Source organism: Trypanosoma conorhini (assembly GCF_003719485.1).
Source record: "Trypanosoma conorhini strain 025E chromosome Unknown Tco_14.4_contig_00474, whole genome shotgun sequence".
Taxonomy (NCBI): domain Eukaryota; phylum Euglenozoa; class Kinetoplastea; order Trypanosomatida; family Trypanosomatidae; genus Trypanosoma; species Trypanosoma conorhini.
Window position 1 is genome coordinate 1 of NW_021704563.1, and position 14,914 is coordinate 14,914.

A 14,914-nucleotide genomic window follows, 5' to 3' on the forward strand; every position below is an offset into this window, starting at 1 on the left:
AGAGAGAGAGAGAGAGAGAGAGAGAGAAAGTGCGTGTGTGTGTGTGTGTGTCCGTCGCACGTTCCTCTGCCGAAGGTGTTGATGGCAGCGACGACACGGCGGGGCCAGCCCTGTCCCACCGCAACAGCAGCAAATGTACAGTCATTTATCACGCAACGCAACTTCGCTTTTTCTTTGTTATTCATTTTCCATCGTCCTGCGGTGGGGCTGCAAACCGCTGCAGATGCGCCGGGGGCGGCACGGGCAGCTCGTTCCAGTCTACCTGTGAGGCTGCGTCTGCCCGAAGGGGTGGTGGGGCAAACTCCAGCAGCGGCACGGTGAGCCGTTCAGCCCCCTCACCCTCTCCCACGTCCTCCTCGCTCAACTCCTCAAGGTACGGCATGCCTGGCATCAACTGCGGGTACTCGCCGCGGGCATTAGGCACCGCCACCCGCGGCACGGGGTCGCCAGGAATGAGGTAGTACAACAAACACGGCCGCGCCGGAACGTACGGCAGCGTCGTGTGGTCCCAACAACAACGACGCACAATGGGCATCTCACATGTCTCCACGTTTTACTGCCGCCCTTCCTTGGTGTTTTGTGTATGCGTGGGCGGGTGCACGCGCCGGACGCAAGAAGACAAAGAGAGAAACCGTAAGATGTGGGTAGTCGAATGCGCCGAGCACAAATCAGCTACGGTGCGCACGAAACTCCAAGCTACTCCCACGGCGGGGTGAGAGGAATAGTCGCAAACGTTGTGAACTTCGTTGCCGTGCGGTTGAAAAACGCAAAATCGTTGTCGCACAGCTGCGCAAAGCTGCATTTTTCACGCAGAGGAAGGCGCCGTGCGGTGTGCGGACGGCCACTCCCCCACGGGCTCTCTCGGAGCCCACTCCGGCCCAAGCCCAATCACACAAACAATCACACACGCATGCAGGTGCGGGGATAACGAAGGGCGGTGGAAGGTTACGAAGCACGCCGGGCCTCATCGGCCTCGCCAGCCTGCACCTGAGAAAGGAAACAAACGCAAAAACAGAACAAACACAAAGCACAAAAAAAAAACGCAGGCGCAACAGCCAACAAGAGACTCTTCTTGCGGAGATGCAAGATGATAATAAACACCTCGCCGCAGCGCTCTCTCACTGCCCCCTCGTTACACGCCAGATTCCGCCAAAATTTACAAGGAATTAAAGAAGAACAGAAGCCTGCACACCACGAAACATGACGCTTGACAAATGTGCCTCTTCCCTCACCCCCCCCCCACATACACACACACATACTCACTTCCCCACGCCTATCATCCTCGCCGCGTTTCGTGTGACATCAACACGGTGAAGAGAGGCCCCTTTCCACACGGCAACCTCAACCCGCATACATCGCCATCGCCTTCAGCAAAGGAGGATGTCGCTATTCACATACGGCGTGAAAGAGAGGGGACAAGAGGGAAGACATTCAAGGCAAGCCAGCATCCACACCAGACGACAAAATGAGACTGGAAGTCTGTGCAACTCATTTAGCGGGCGTACTGCGAGCGGGGGAAAGCGCCATTGTCTGCTGTATATCGCCATCTCCTTTTTCCTCGTCCGCTGCGCCTGCTTCCTCTTCCTCTTCGCCTTCACTCATCGCCTCACTCTCCTCGTCCTCATCTTCTTCCTCTTCCTCCTCCTCCGCGAACTCTTCTTCCTCCAGAGTGATTTCATTCAATACTACAGGGCTTTCCCGTTTGGCGCGGTGCTTTTCATGGAATGCCTCGCCGAGCGCCCGGGGCGGCGCAAGCGTTGCCAACATCTCATCGAAGCCCCGGCTCATCGTTCGACTGCTCAACCGCTGACGCAGCGACCCGCAGCTGCTGGCTGCCTTGTGAAGTTGACGGCTGGCGCCAGCCTCGCCACTCTGCTCAGTCGCAGGCGCCTGTGGGGCCGCCCCGGCCCCGTCAGCGGCGCCGGGGCCGTCGGCATCCAGGCCTGTTTCGCTCACAAGAGTTTTCAGCCACACCCGCGTCGTTGCCGCGTCGTACGCCCCGACGTCCCCAGAAGCGCGTGGAAGCGCACCGCCGTCTGTGACGTCCGCCGTCGCATCCTTCTCTGCGTCCAACTCGTCGGTGTTGTAGCTGTCGGCGTCCCCGAGGTTGCGGTGGCGCTGCCGCCGCTTCTTGTGCTTCTCCGCCTCATCAAGGATGGGGTCAAACGTGTCCACCGGCCGCGACACGTCGAGCAGGGCAGCGTCCTTGTCGGCAGCGTCGTCCTCAAGGCGATTCCCACCCGTCAACCACTCGCCGCCGCCAATGGCACGGCCCATCTCGAGATCGTCCACTTCGCCAGGCTGCCGCGAGCCCCAGAGCTTTATTTTCTTCGCAAGGCGACGGTATCGGTACTTACGGCAGTAGCGAACCAACACGTACCCCAGAAACACGGCAGGAAAAACCAGCAGAAGCAACAAAAGGAGGAAGAGACGGTCAGAATCGTCTTTTTCTCGTGCTTGGAAGGATCGGCGGCAGCGGCAGCGGCAGCGGCAGCGGCAGCGGCGCGAGAGTCAATATACTGCTTCCTTTGTGGCGGGTCCATCTCGATAGACGGAACCGCCACTCCTTGTTTACAAGGCACACACGGGGGAAAGCTCAGGGGGAAAAAAGAGGCAAACCAACATGCACCACGCGTGCGCGGCGCCGCCATCCCTCGCCATGTTCAGAGGAATAAACAAAACAACAAGAGTAACGATATGGGCAAATAACACCGAGAAAAGATCCGCAACGACCTTCACTTTTTTTTGTTTCCCCAGAATGAGGCAAAAGAGAGAACGCTAAGCGTCACAACGGGCACAGCAAGTAAGTACTTTGAAACAATGACGCACCAGCGCACACGGACCACAACCATCTCCCGTCGCACCTCGCCGCGCAGAGCGCACGGTAGGCCCCACACCCTCAGTAACGGCTCCATGTGGCGTAGATGACGCCAATGATGTAACCTTCACACGTCATGCAAAAAAAAAAAACACACACACACACTTATCATCCAGAGAGTCTTCTATGGGAAGGATCCACACGACTTGTTGGTGGCTATACAGGAGCAGCGCCACAGAAAGACTACGGTGGGTGCTCATTTTTGCCGCAGCGCGGTTGCTGCTGTCATAGCCTCTCGCAGCACGGTAGCAAATGCCCCTCTGCCTGCGGTGCTGGGGGAGACGGATAAAGCGGCGGGAAGCAAGGGAGCCGTCGGAAAAGAAGAAAAGCTGGTGGAATAAGTTGCGAATTCACGGCAAGAAGCCATAGCGTCTTTCGCCGCAATTACCGGCGCATTTCCTGCGGAAGCAGAGTCCGGCGTGTGTTCAGGCAAATACTCGCTGTGATGGTCTCCAAGGAAGGTCGTGCCTCGAAGGGTGCACCGCGGTGCAGCGTCGGTTTCCTTGACTCCCCGCGAACTGTCACGACGGCGAGGCGCAGTGAAGGAGAGGAGAGAACCCTGATTGTGCCCAAACGCAGTATCCAACACCACCCGCTTTCGTCGCTCCAGCGCCTCCTCCAGGCGCAACTCCAGCTGCCGCAACTGGCCAATCCTCGCATGACGCTCCATTTTTATGTATGCCAGGGTTTCTTGTTCCTGCATAGAGAGCTGCTGCTGGTTCCACGTCGTCTGCTGCTCCACGCGCTCAACGCGTTGCAGAAGCTCCTCCTCTTCTGTTTCAAGATTGCCAATACTGGCAAGAAGTGTATCCCGCTCCTCCTGAGCCAACTGTGTCGCATTAGACTCAAATCCTCGTCTACGCGCTGCATGCTGCCTCTTATTTTGCGCAACCTGCATGGTTACCGCCATCTGCATCAGCACCATGCGGCGTGCATGGTCTTCGCACATGTGCAGCTTTTGCCGTGCAATGTCCTCCTGTAACCACAGCGCCACATGCTCGACAAGCAGCCGCCCACGCAGCTCCGCTTCAAAAGAATATGAGAGAGCAACACACGCCGTCTCGTCGTGGTCGCAGTCGTCAGCTGCGGGGTCGCCAAGAAAACCCGCTGTTTTCACGCCCATAGGAAGGGTTGCTCCCTGCGCTGCAGCAATAAGCTGCATCGCCTGCCTCCGTGCCACGGATTCAATTCGATCGGTCGTCTCCCACTTCGGCGCCATGAGACTCTCATGTGACCGACCCCTCCCTGCGGACTTCATCGGCGCTGAAGAAGTTCCCCGCGTCTGGAGCGGAGTCTGCCCAGACCACAGGAACTTCTCATCCCTCACCGCGTCCAACCCCTCCACCGATGCAGCAAGCGGCCCTCGCTTTTTAGGCACCCCCACCACCTGTTGGCAAGGCGACGGCGCCCCCTCCACGGGAATGTTGTACTCGTGACCCGTCGAGGCCGTCCACAGGGCAGCGCCCAGTGTGGGGGCGGAAGCGGCACTCGCGACGGTTGACCGCCTTGACGGGGTGAAAAAACCACCGTGCTCCTTTTGCAGACCCGCCAGAAGGAAACTGCCGTGCCTCGTAGGAGAAGACGACGCTGCTGCCGCCGCCCTTCCCCTATTCCCCCCGCGCAACTCCCCCAGCTGACCGCGCTGCGCCCCCACGGGCCCGCCGCCCCTCTGAGACGTGCGCCGCGAGGCGAGGATCGGCGAGGTGTACGCAAAAGACCCTTCGCGTGGCGAAGAGACGGCGCCACCGCCGCCACGCATCTCGCCCACGCTGAAGTCAATCAACACCAACACCATGCAATCAAACGGAGGCAAAGAAACAAAAAAAAAAGGAAATACATACATCCAAGGCAAACGTGCGAGTGGGGGAAGCAAGGAAGCCACGCACGCAAACACATTCCGCCCAATCTGGGCAGCTGCAGCACCTCAAGTGACTTGCTCTTCCATCGGGAACGGCGCCACAACGCAGGCCAGGCACACACGTACACACTCTATCTCGTAAAGACAAACACAATCCGCCACAAGACAAAGAAACAAGCAAAAGAGTTGTGTCGGGAGGAATCACCAACGCGAGACAGCCTCTTCATTGATAGGGCGATGCCAAGCTTGTCCTGTTTCCTGCAACCTCCGCTGCATTTTTTCTCTGTCCCCTATTTTGGCCCTTGTCCACATAACCTCCGCGACATGTTTATTGTCAAGGTACGCCATCCAGTTCTTCTTCAGCAAGCGTCCCTCATCCATGGACGTGTAGGGTGCGGAGAGGTCCATTGGCAACGCTACCTTCTTTGCGCCCGGCGCACCACGCGGACGATACTGTGGCCCATGCAGCGCAAAGTACCTCTTGCCACGCAGTGTCAAGGCCCAAGACTTGCCTTGCGGACTATTCAGCCACTTCTTCTCCCACTCCTGCCGAGCGCGAACCTCATCGGCAGGCAGGTAGGCCTTGGCCGCCGGAATAGTGCGATGTGTCGTCGGAGTGGGGCCTTGACCCATATGCAGCGTCCCACCAATCGTTTCTACAGAGTCTTCTGGAACCGTGTAGAACTCGGGGTTGTCACGAATGCCCATAACAATCGGCTTTAGGTCCTTTAGAAACTGCTTGTATATGTTCATCTCGGCCTGCTCCATCAGACGTCGGCCTTGAGCGCACGCATCCGCGTAGGCAGCCAGGACAAGTTGCTGTTGCCTGTATGACGAGAGTTCCTCGACGCACGGGTTCACCCGCACGCGCTTCAGGAATCCTGCCGGCGTCGTGACAACTTCCACCCGGCCCTCCCACACGCGGCCCACCACCTCCATACGATCAAAGCGAATCTGGTGCTCGTACTTGTTGTTGTAGACGTAGGCCAAAATGCGGTGAAACTGTCGTTCCGGCATAAGACGGCCGTGGTGCGCCCACAGTGCCCCACGCACACGCTCGGTGATACGTCGATACACCTCCATCTGAGACTCTTGTTTCTCCCCTCTCCCTCCCCCCGAATCCAACACCCTTCAAATAAATTACAAAAAAAAAAGAGGTGACATACGTGCAACATACAATTATAGTCATACTGGCAAGGAACAGGGTGAGGAAAGCGTCAAATATAGATTCACATTTCCTTCTCGCCCGCCCAGGCTCGCCCCCGCCGCCGCCTCTTTTTATTTTCCCATACAAATAAATAAATCTATATATATGTGTGCATATTTGTGTGTGTGTGTGAGAGAGAGAGTCAGCACTAATAGCCGTCATAATGGGAGTGGTGCCAGATCCTCTTCCCCCGGGGTTGTGGCATCCTCAGAGTACCGTGCCTCCAACTTCATGTCAGACTCCACGTATCCAGGCAGTGTGTGCGCAATAATTCCCGTGACACGGAGCCGGGAACGTCGACGACCCGCGCTGACACCGAGTCACCCGCGTCGGTAACGCACAGCCCCGCCTCGTTCACACCCGCAAATGACTGCGAGATAGTTTCTGCGTCATCGCCGAGAAAAACATGTGCTTTGCCGTAATTTGTCAGCCCTACACGTTGAGACCCCGGTCTGTGCCCCGGGCTAGCGTCTTCAGAAGACGGGGACCGTAGGATGGCATCCAGAACGGACTCTCCCTCCTCGTCACCGCTTGCCTCGACATCACCACCGCCTCGGTGAAACCAGCTGTGAAGCGCACGCAGCGTCTGCGCGCCACCCCAACCTCGGCTCCACGCCCAAAGCCACTGCAGCATCGTTGGCTTCCCGACAGCAGAACTGCCAACAGACACAACGTGCAGCGGCTCACGACGAAGCGATGCGGCAGCAGCCGCAAAAAGAGGCGGGTGACATCGACCACCCGCCCCAGTTGGAGGGCTCGCTCCTTCCCTCCTCGCCTCCGGGAGGCGAAGGGGACAGCGCAAAACATCCGCCTTCACTTAGCGCAAAGAAGGGGCCCTCGCTAATGAAACTGCCACTTTTGGGGCTCGTGGGGGAAACTATTGCAAACTGTGAGTGACGCGAAACTGGCAGGCGGGTGCCGTGACTGTGAGGGTGCCGCCTCAATTGCGTCATCAGGTGAGCTCGCCAAAACGGTGTCAACGAGGCATACACAGGCAAACACGATGCGCTGGGGAACGCTGCGGATGCAACCGCCGCAAGCCCACAAGAGTCAAGGTCCGCGGAGAGGTACAATACGCCATCCGCATTGTCGGAAGGAACAAAACGAAACCCCCAAGATAGGCTTCCCCCGTGATGGTTCAGAGACTCATCCTCTCCAGGAGAACCCTCGTCACCGCCTCACCGACGTCAGCACCTGACGACGGTGTCGCGACCGACGCAAATATTTTTTCCTCAACCCCCCCCCCCCCTCCCACCAGTTGTCGAGGTCGCGGTAACACGCACGCGTGGCAAGGGAAAAATGTATCCAGCCGTCGGTCGAAGCTACTGCCGCCTGCACGACACCTGGGCGATCTACGGCGCGTAGCGTCCACCCCGTCGACATCTGCTCCGGCGTGTCGTCAGCAACGAGCACGAAACGCGAGGCAGAATCCACGGAGGGGGTCAAACACAGCTGCGGGGAGTCACCTAGCGGACAGGCGAGTGTACCACCTGCTTCACAGTACTGAACAACAAGCCGCAGCTACCACCTCACTGACGACTTCGACGGTGCCGACACATGACAGGAGGTGAGTGCTGCAGGATTCAATGACTGCTGGGAGGCGTTATTGATAACGATAAAAAGAAGGATTCGCGCAGCGGATTCATGAACTGCTTCGAGTTGGAGCTGGGGTGGAATTTCACCTGCTCCACAGGTAGCGGTGTTTCGTCGAGGACTCCGCGGAGGGCTCCAAAGCGATTAGCTCGAACACATTCTCGGAGAAAATCGGATCCGCCAGCGACGGTTGCTTCTGTGGGGCGGAGGATTCATCCGCATCCGCAAGGGCAGAGAGGCACTGACAGGCGGAATCCGCAACCTCCTCGTGCGCTGAGAAAGTTGTGACAAAAGCTGGTGTCGACGCCGTTGCAAGTGGTCTCTGGCTCCAGTGCGCCCGCCACGCCGCGTCACTCTCCACAACAAGGCACAAACAGCACTGAGTTGAACACGGTTCTGTGGCCTCATCGCAAGACTCCTGCCGAGAGCGAATCAACAGATGTACAGCGGACTCCACACTGGGGGACAGCAGACCGCGCTGTAAGCTCCTCCACCAGTCCGCAAACCACATGGTGGTCTCTGGAAGTGGTGCATCACACTCCACGTAGGCGTCCTCGCGATGAAACCACAGCAAGATGCAGGGACGCTGCTGAAGAACACCTGTCGGAATAGAGGCGACAGCACCAGTGACATGAAGCGCGCTATCGCCAGCGGCGTAAATAAACCACTCTGGAGATGTCAATAGATCCCACTGCACCCCACTCTTCATCCCTCTGCTTAGATGCCATCAGTTGCGTTGTAATCAACTCCACGAGTTCTTCTCCGCCTGGCACGTCCTTTGTTTCTCCCTTGGAGTTACCTCCCACCCGACACCCAGACAACCTCTGCGGGGGCGCTGCTCTTGCCTCTGCCGCCGCCTAGGAGCAACTGACGCAACACCGCGTCCCCCGTTAGACTGATTGCCCGCCGGACGACAGCGTTGTCAGCAGACAAAGAAGAAGAGGAAGAGGAAAAGAAGAAGAAGGATGGGCAGCGTACTTGCAGACAAGGTCCATTGCAACAGCACACAGGCCTGGCCAATGTCATCCGCTACAGAACACGAGCATCCGGCAGCGCCGCGGTCACCCACCACTCCATTTGCTGGGTTCGCTAGCGGCAGCACTCGCATCGTTCCCTCCAGGCCCAATGCGCCCCAGCCAGCGCATGCTGGCATTAGCACCCACACACACGCCACCTTCCTCCTGCTCTTTCCTGCTTTGTCCTTCTTCTATGGGCAACACGAGGGGCGCTGCAACCGCACGTAGAAAAAGGAGGAACAGGAGCGAGACAAAAATCTGCTCTGGCGCCACCCCCTCCTACAACTCCAGTCCTCAAACTCGTACACACGGAACCACACACACACGCACACGCACACATACACCCAGAAAACCCAATAACAACATAATTGTGAAGCAAATCCTAAATAATCCAATCACCGGCCCTTCACACGGGACGTCGGCCAGTACGTTGTCCGTTCTCCATACCTTTTCCATAGCCCCACCGGCATCGAGCGGTAAGATATTTTTGCGGTGCTATTGAAGTGCATCTGCTCCTGAGAACGCAGCGTCCTCGCTTGCCGAGTCTCGTTCATGTACTTGGCCGCCGTTACTTCGCCTTCAAACCTCTCAAAGCCTTCCGTGACGCTGCCGGAATTGCGAAGATACGCCTGCAGTTCCTTCTTCGTCATCCCTCTCATCGCCGCCTCCTGCTTGACACGCTCCTTCTCTTTACGCAAGACATCCAGTGCCGTCCATGGTGACGTCGGGCGAACAGCCACAGCCTGTTGCACGAACTGACGGGCCGCCCACTGCGAGCGCCGCTTTTCCACTTCACAGGGTTCCACCAGCGAAGGGCCAAACTTCTTCCCTGCCTTATACTCTGCGAGTCGGCCGTCCTCCTCCTCAACAAGAAAACGGGTGACCGATTTCATGTGAAGACGCTCACGCCACTTAGTCTCCTTGGCACATCGCCGCTTATTCCGGCCCACCGGTGTGCCCTGCTGTGCGTAATCGCCCAGAAGCCCTAAAAACCGCGAGACGGCACCGCTCGTTTGCTGACGCATCGTTGAAGTTCCGCTTGTCCCACCAACTCCAAGCACAGCGGAGGGCAACGCCGCTACGGTGGACGACGACGTCGTCATCGTCGACACGGCGGCTCCATCGCTTACCTCACGGTCCCCCACTGGAGTGGTTGGGCCATTGGAGCCCTTATTACTGTCACCATCCGCTGGTGCATGTGTCGGGCCCTTTTGTGATGCTGCAACAGAGTCGTTTTTCACCTCATCGCCAGTGAGAGCAGTTTCCAAGTACGGCAACTCAATCCACTCTGCATCAGGTCTTTCAAGTCCTGTATTCAGCCGGTAGGTTCCGTATTCCGACGTATGTCGCTGAAGCGGATGAGAGTGACGCCACGCTAAGAAGCGCTGTCGACGCCTCGCCTTCTCATTCGCGTCAATGCCGAACGGGGAATTCTGGTTGGTACTGCTGTCTTTCATGTTCGGCCTGCTAGTGGGCATGCTCCTGTTTTTGTCCGCGGCGGCTGAAGGGAACGTCAGCAATGGCTCCTCAGCTGGCGTGCGCACGTGCGCATCCGTCGCTGCCGCATCACCGCCATTCAGCGGAATTACGTACTTTTGCGGCCTCATTGCTGTCGGGGGCGACGGTGCAGTACCTGCGGGAGAATCCGACGGTTTGTGCCATTCTTTTCCCTTTAATGCTGTGAAGAACGCCTTCGCTTCCTGCGTCCCCACCCTATGGGCCTCTTGTACGCGTATTGCCTCCTGCTCCAACGCCGCCGCCATATCGGCGTCCGCCTTCGTCTTCAACAGCTGTCGCAGCCGATCGCCTGGGATGAGGCCGGAGGTTTCTGCAATCAAACCGCGGAGAAACTCAATGTTGGTGCCGTCCCGCGCGGAGGTGGGTATGACGAAGGGAAACACCTTTCGGTACTTGCGGCGGTTCTTCGTGATGGTGGCATAAATCTGCCGCATGACAGAGCACACGCGCGAGTGTGGCACGGAGTCGCACTTCGTCAAGACTATAAAAAACACCCCGTGCAAGTTTTCAAGCCACGCAAAGTAACGCAAATCCACCTTTGTGAGTCCACGTTCGCAGTCAATGCAGAAAAGCACTGTATTCACAGAACGCCGCACACCCAGATAGGCGTCTGTCAGCGCAATCGCTTTGTCGCGCCACTGATCCGACATGCCCTCAATGCCAAATCCAGGAACATCTACAAATGTTAACTGCACCCCGCCGCCAGGAAGCTTCACCAGGCCGTTGCCCTTTACATTGAGGTATCGCTGCATCTCCTCTGGTGAGACACTCTGGTAAAAGGAAATTTGTCGCGTCGTGTTCGGTTGACTACTTGTCTTGGCTACCGGCTGTCCGAGTAGCGTATTCAACAGACTCGACTTCCCCGCACAGGCCTTGCCGACCAGGACAATTTCTTGGTACAAGTCGTTGACCTCAAAAAAGAAATTGTGATTATCATACAACGTTGGTTTTCGTCGGTTCCGCCGTTGTTGCCCCAAGACTGTGGTAGAAGTAGCATGCGCCTCATCCCGCGTCACCCCTGCCTGCCGCACCAGCGTGTAATGTTGGCCCAACATGACCTTGTTTCCTAGTTGCTTGGCTTCATCTGTTATTTTTCCAAAGCTCAGAGGCGGTGGTGGAACAAGTTTGTCCTTGTACGTGTAGTCCGCCGGGTTCGGATGCGTCAAATCATACAGCGCGCGACGTCGCTGCGCAATAAGCTGCTCCCGTTCCTCCTTAAAGGCATCAGTTACCAAATCAACCACGTCCGACCCAACCCCACGTGCCGCCGGGTGGTGCTCCGAGAGCCTCCCCCGCTCCGCTGAGGCGGCCACGTCGGCGAGCTGCCTTGCGTGGACGCCATCCAGCACGACATCCTCATCCACGGCGTCTGCGGTGGTGCAGAGGGCATCCGTGGCGGGACGGGGCTCCAGCTCCAGCAACGCCTGCTGCGTGGCGTGGCGCGGCCTTCTCGCCGCGGCTGCCGGTAGGGCAGCGAGGGCTGCGCCGTCCATCACCTTCCGCGCCGCAGACTGCTGCTGGGAGTAACGTGGAGGTCGGCGGAGCGGCACCCGCCCGAGGAGTTCGAAGGCGACGGAGGAGGAGGCACACCGCCACACCGGCGTCCCCGCACGCATCCACGCGTCTGCGCCGCCGCTTCCCCCCCCTATGCAGATGGATCCTAAAGTAACACCAAGAGAAAAATAAAAGCACAGCAACACTCACACACACACAGATATATATATATATATATATATAGTTATATTTATATTCGTCGCATGCATGCAAGCGGGTGCACACGTTGCACATGTAACCCGCGCACAACTACAGAAAGAGCACGTGCTAGCGATTTAAAAGACCCACACGTAGACGCAGCCAACGTCTATTGCTAAACATACGTTCCGCACGCGGATGCCGACAAAACTCAACACGAGGCAAACATAATTCAAGCTGTGACTTCTCCCCACCACCACCTGAAGCGCACACACAGCAGCCGGAAAAAAAAATACTCTCCTCTTCTGCCCTCTTTGGAGGGTCTTTTTCCTTTTTCTTTTCTTGTTCCTTTTCCTCCTTATTATTTTCTTTTTTTGATTTTTTTTTCTTGACTCCTTCATTCGATGTTGTTTCACTAATAATCATTGTTGCGTTTCCCCCCCTCCCCTCCCCTCCGCTCCCGCTGCCGCTCCCTGGGCGTCATTGAAACGTGGAAGAGCAAACGCACGCACACGGCTAACGCCGATATATATATATATAACATTATATGTATTACACCTGCATGCGTGCAATGATATACATTTGTGCTCAATCAGCATTGCCCTGTTTCCTCTTTCCACCTCGGCTCAGCCGTGCTGCTTGCGCCGCTTCTACTCACTCGCACAGGCGCACAGGTGACGCAGCGAGGAAGCAAAATAAAGTAGAGGCATGGACATCGGGCGCGTAAGGGTGAGAGGTGGGAAAAGAGAGAGACACTTCTCAGCGAAGGACCGTCGTGAGGGGGCAAACGCTAACATGCAAGCTAAAAAGCAAGGGAGAGGACACAGGCACACAACAAACCGGCACACACATCCATGGCGACAAATATACACACATATGCACGTGTGTGTATTGATTTAAATACATACATACAAAACGTGCACCTGATAAAACAGACCCCAGACGGGAGCGTACCGCACCCTCAATATGGGTCTGGACATGAGTGTGCCTCGAAGACTCCACCCAGTCATTCTCTGCCATGCCCACACCTCTTCTCAGCCCGCCGTTGGGGGGTGCAGCGCCTTCAACGAACGAGAGAAAGAATCAGATTGTTGAAAGTGGCGCCACGAGAGACACGGGTAAGTGAAAGAGTTGAAAAAAGCAGTAGGTGCAGAAGTATTACACACGAGACAAGAGCAAAAAAAGCAAAAACAAAAAGAAATGTCAACAGAATGGAACTTTCGAAGGACCGATATATATATATATATATATATGTATCATCAGCATAGAAAGGAACAAGACCCATATGGTGCCATGTATGAATATAAACCACCTTTGTCCGCCCCCCGTGTATGCCTAAGTATGCGCACTCCGTTTACTCCAAGCTCTACACCTTCGTTCTGCCTGCGGCAGCACATGTCTTTGGATTCCACCGTTTCCCTCTTCTTCCAGCACTTTCCATTTGCTATCCAGCTTCTTCCTTGCTTCAAATTCTCGCGAATGCAATTCCTTCTCCTGTTCACCACCCTCACTCTATGACATCTCATCAAGTAATCCCCTCTTCATTCCTCCCCCAGAAACTGCCTTTGTAGCTCACGTCTCTGTACATATGTGCATGTCCATATGTGTGTGTTTGTACCAGATAAAATGCTTCAAATAAGTTTGCCTTTTCTTTACTACAAAAAGGCGGCCCTTTGCAGTTCAATTTTCCTCCCTTGTTTTGGTTCAGTTATCTCCCTTTCCTCCAAAAATCCAATAGGTGAAAAAAAATATGTAATTTTCACTTTTCTCTTGTCAAGCCCTTTTTTGATTCTGCCTATGTATCCGCAGAAGTGTAATTGACGCACGTAAGTTATCTCAATCCATGTCTCGTGAAGGAAATACTCGGCTGTCCGTAGGAGCCCGCACCCGGCCCAACGACGCATACCTCTCACGACACTCATGAAAGCCCCAGCCTGCGCGCGTCTCCCACCACCGCCAGTCTTTTTTTTTTAACTTCTCTGCCACTTTGATTCCTTCTTTTTCGTTTTGCTTTTCCCCTAGGGAGGCGAGGAACCTCCTTTAGAGCCCCCGACGAAGAGCGAGGCCCTACGCCTTCTTCCTCCCACTCACGTTTGCCGCACCGCTACCGCTACGACACACTCAAAGCGTGAAGCCCCCGTAGGATTCCTGACATTGCTGCATCATCCCCTATTTTCTTTTCATCCTTCAGCCAAGCAAGTTTACCCGCTCTCCCCCATTCGTTTCATCCCCTTTTCCAATACTGCGGTAGCTGCAAGGCACCCCTTAGCTCCCTGACGCCACACAGCTTTCGCCGCCGCATCCCAAAGTCGCCACCCACGAATGGTTCAAGCAAACTCCTCGCGGTGGTGGACGCGGGCGTAGATCAGCACCTGTTGAAGGTCCTGCTTGAGGCTCTTTAGCTCCTCATTCTCACGCTCAAAGCGCTCGCGTAACTCGCGTGCCTCCTTGCCGTTGTCTTCAACCACCTGCAGCTGTTCCTGTAGCTCACGCTGCTCCTTTGCATAGCTGCGCTTGTTATCCTCAAGCTCACGCTTGGCGTTTTTCACCCATTCCGTCAGCTCCTTCAGCTCGTCCTCCAGCGCCAAGAACTCTCCAAACTGCTTTGCCTCATCATTGTACACACGGCCCCTCAACGCATCCCGCCCCCTCTGCGAGGACACCAGTCGCTCCTTCACATGTGTGCCACGACGGAAGTGGTACCGCTGGTCATCATTCAGCTGCTTCAGTCGGGAGCGAGTTTCAACAAGCTTCGCCATCTCCGCCTCAACGCTCTCACGCAATTTTGCCTTGGCATTTTCGCGCCCGTCCGTGTTGTTGTTGATCTTTTCTTCCTGTACCCTGTAAAGCTCGGCGCCGGCAGTATCTGCCGCACGAAACTTATCCCTCGCAGCCTTTACACGCTGAGGCAACTCCGCAAGGTCCGGCTTTATCCAGGAAGACCCATCCTCGAGGCTCTCGTTGGGTTCTTGCTGGCACGCGCTCTTCCAAAGCTGCTGCACGCTGGACCGCTGGGCCTCCTCCTCAGCAGAGTCGAGGTCTCGCTCGACAGCCGGATCGTACTTCGCCACCAGCTCATCGATAGCAGCAAGCTGCCGCCTCATCCGCTCAGTGTCCTGCTTGACAAGCCCCAGTTCCTTGCGCAGGGCAAC

General features: G+C 56.3%; 8 protein-coding genes across 8 annotated transcripts, besides 11 other annotated features; all 8 read right to left on the reverse strand.

The window, feature by feature from the left end:
• Window positions 1-27: a microsatellite.
• Window positions 28-29: 2 nt separating this feature from the next.
• Window positions 30-51: a microsatellite.
• A 130-nt stretch (window positions 52-181) lies between these two features.
• On the reverse strand, window positions 182-535 carry Tco025E_06750 (uncharacterized protein; the record flags this gene model as incomplete). The annotated part of the gene is made up of 1 exon (XM_029373622.1): window positions 182-535. One exon carries the CDS (start codon window positions 533-535, stop codon window positions 182-184), a length of 354 nt encoding a protein of 117 aa, XP_029226256.1.
• A 464-nt stretch (window positions 536-999) lies between these two features.
• Window positions 1,000-1,040: a sequence feature (A-rich).
• A 448-nt stretch (window positions 1,041-1,488) lies between these two features.
• Window positions 1,489-2,277, reverse strand: Tco025E_06751 (putative 3'a2rel-related protein; the record flags this gene model as incomplete). The annotated part of the gene is made up of 1 exon (XM_029373623.1): window positions 1,489-2,277. One exon carries the CDS (start codon window positions 2,275-2,277, stop codon window positions 1,489-1,491), a length of 789 nt encoding a protein of 262 aa, XP_029226257.1.
• A 192-nt stretch (window positions 2,278-2,469) lies between these two features.
• Window positions 2,470-2,504: a microsatellite.
• A 570-nt stretch (window positions 2,505-3,074) lies between these two features.
• Tco025E_06752 (uncharacterized protein) lies at window positions 3,075-4,673 on the reverse strand (the record flags this gene model as incomplete). Its single annotated transcript, XM_029373624.1, has 1 exon — window positions 3,075-4,673. One exon carries the CDS (start codon window positions 4,671-4,673, stop codon window positions 3,075-3,077), a length of 1,599 nt encoding a protein of 532 aa, XP_029226258.1.
• A 264-nt stretch (window positions 4,674-4,937) lies between these two features.
• On the reverse strand, window positions 4,938-5,819 carry Tco025E_06753 (uncharacterized protein; the record flags this gene model as incomplete). The annotated part of the gene is made up of 1 exon (XM_029373625.1): window positions 4,938-5,819. One exon carries the CDS (start codon window positions 5,817-5,819, stop codon window positions 4,938-4,940), a length of 882 nt encoding a protein of 293 aa, XP_029226259.1.
• Window positions 5,820-6,172: 353 nt separating this feature from the next.
• Window positions 6,173-6,577, reverse strand: Tco025E_06754 (uncharacterized protein; the record flags this gene model as incomplete). Its single annotated transcript, XM_029373626.1, has 1 exon — window positions 6,173-6,577. The coding sequence occupies one exon, from the start codon at window positions 6,575-6,577 to the stop codon at window positions 6,173-6,175; it is 405 nt and encodes a 134-aa protein (XP_029226260.1).
• Window positions 6,578-7,621: 1,044 nt separating this feature from the next.
• Tco025E_06755 (uncharacterized protein) lies at window positions 7,622-8,245 on the reverse strand (the record flags this gene model as incomplete). The annotated part of the gene is made up of 1 exon (XM_029373627.1): window positions 7,622-8,245. The coding sequence occupies one exon, from the start codon at window positions 8,243-8,245 to the stop codon at window positions 7,622-7,624; it is 624 nt and encodes a 207-aa protein (XP_029226261.1).
• A 215-nt stretch (window positions 8,246-8,460) lies between these two features.
• Window positions 8,461-8,500: a sequence feature (GA-rich).
• A 356-nt stretch (window positions 8,501-8,856) lies between these two features.
• Window positions 8,857-8,899: a microsatellite.
• A 48-nt stretch (window positions 8,900-8,947) lies between these two features.
• Window positions 8,948-11,686, reverse strand: Tco025E_06756 (uncharacterized protein; the record flags this gene model as incomplete). Its single annotated transcript, XM_029373628.1, has 1 exon — window positions 8,948-11,686. One exon carries the CDS (start codon window positions 11,684-11,686, stop codon window positions 8,948-8,950), a length of 2,739 nt encoding a protein of 912 aa, XP_029226262.1.
• Window positions 11,687-11,784: 98 nt separating this feature from the next.
• Window positions 11,785-11,820: a microsatellite.
• Window positions 11,821-12,084: 264 nt separating this feature from the next.
• Window positions 12,085-12,152: a microsatellite.
• Window positions 12,153-12,198: 46 nt separating this feature from the next.
• Window positions 12,199-12,236: a microsatellite.
• A 51-nt stretch (window positions 12,237-12,287) lies between these two features.
• Window positions 12,288-12,315: a microsatellite.
• A 678-nt stretch (window positions 12,316-12,993) lies between these two features.
• Window positions 12,994-13,019: a microsatellite.
• A 1,070-nt stretch (window positions 13,020-14,089) lies between these two features.
• Tco025E_06757 (uncharacterized protein) lies at window positions 14,090-14,914 on the reverse strand (the record flags this gene model as incomplete). Its single annotated transcript, XM_029373629.1, has 1 exon — window positions 14,090-14,914. A coding segment is annotated over one exon (825 nt), but the record flags the coding sequence as incomplete, so codon positions are not given.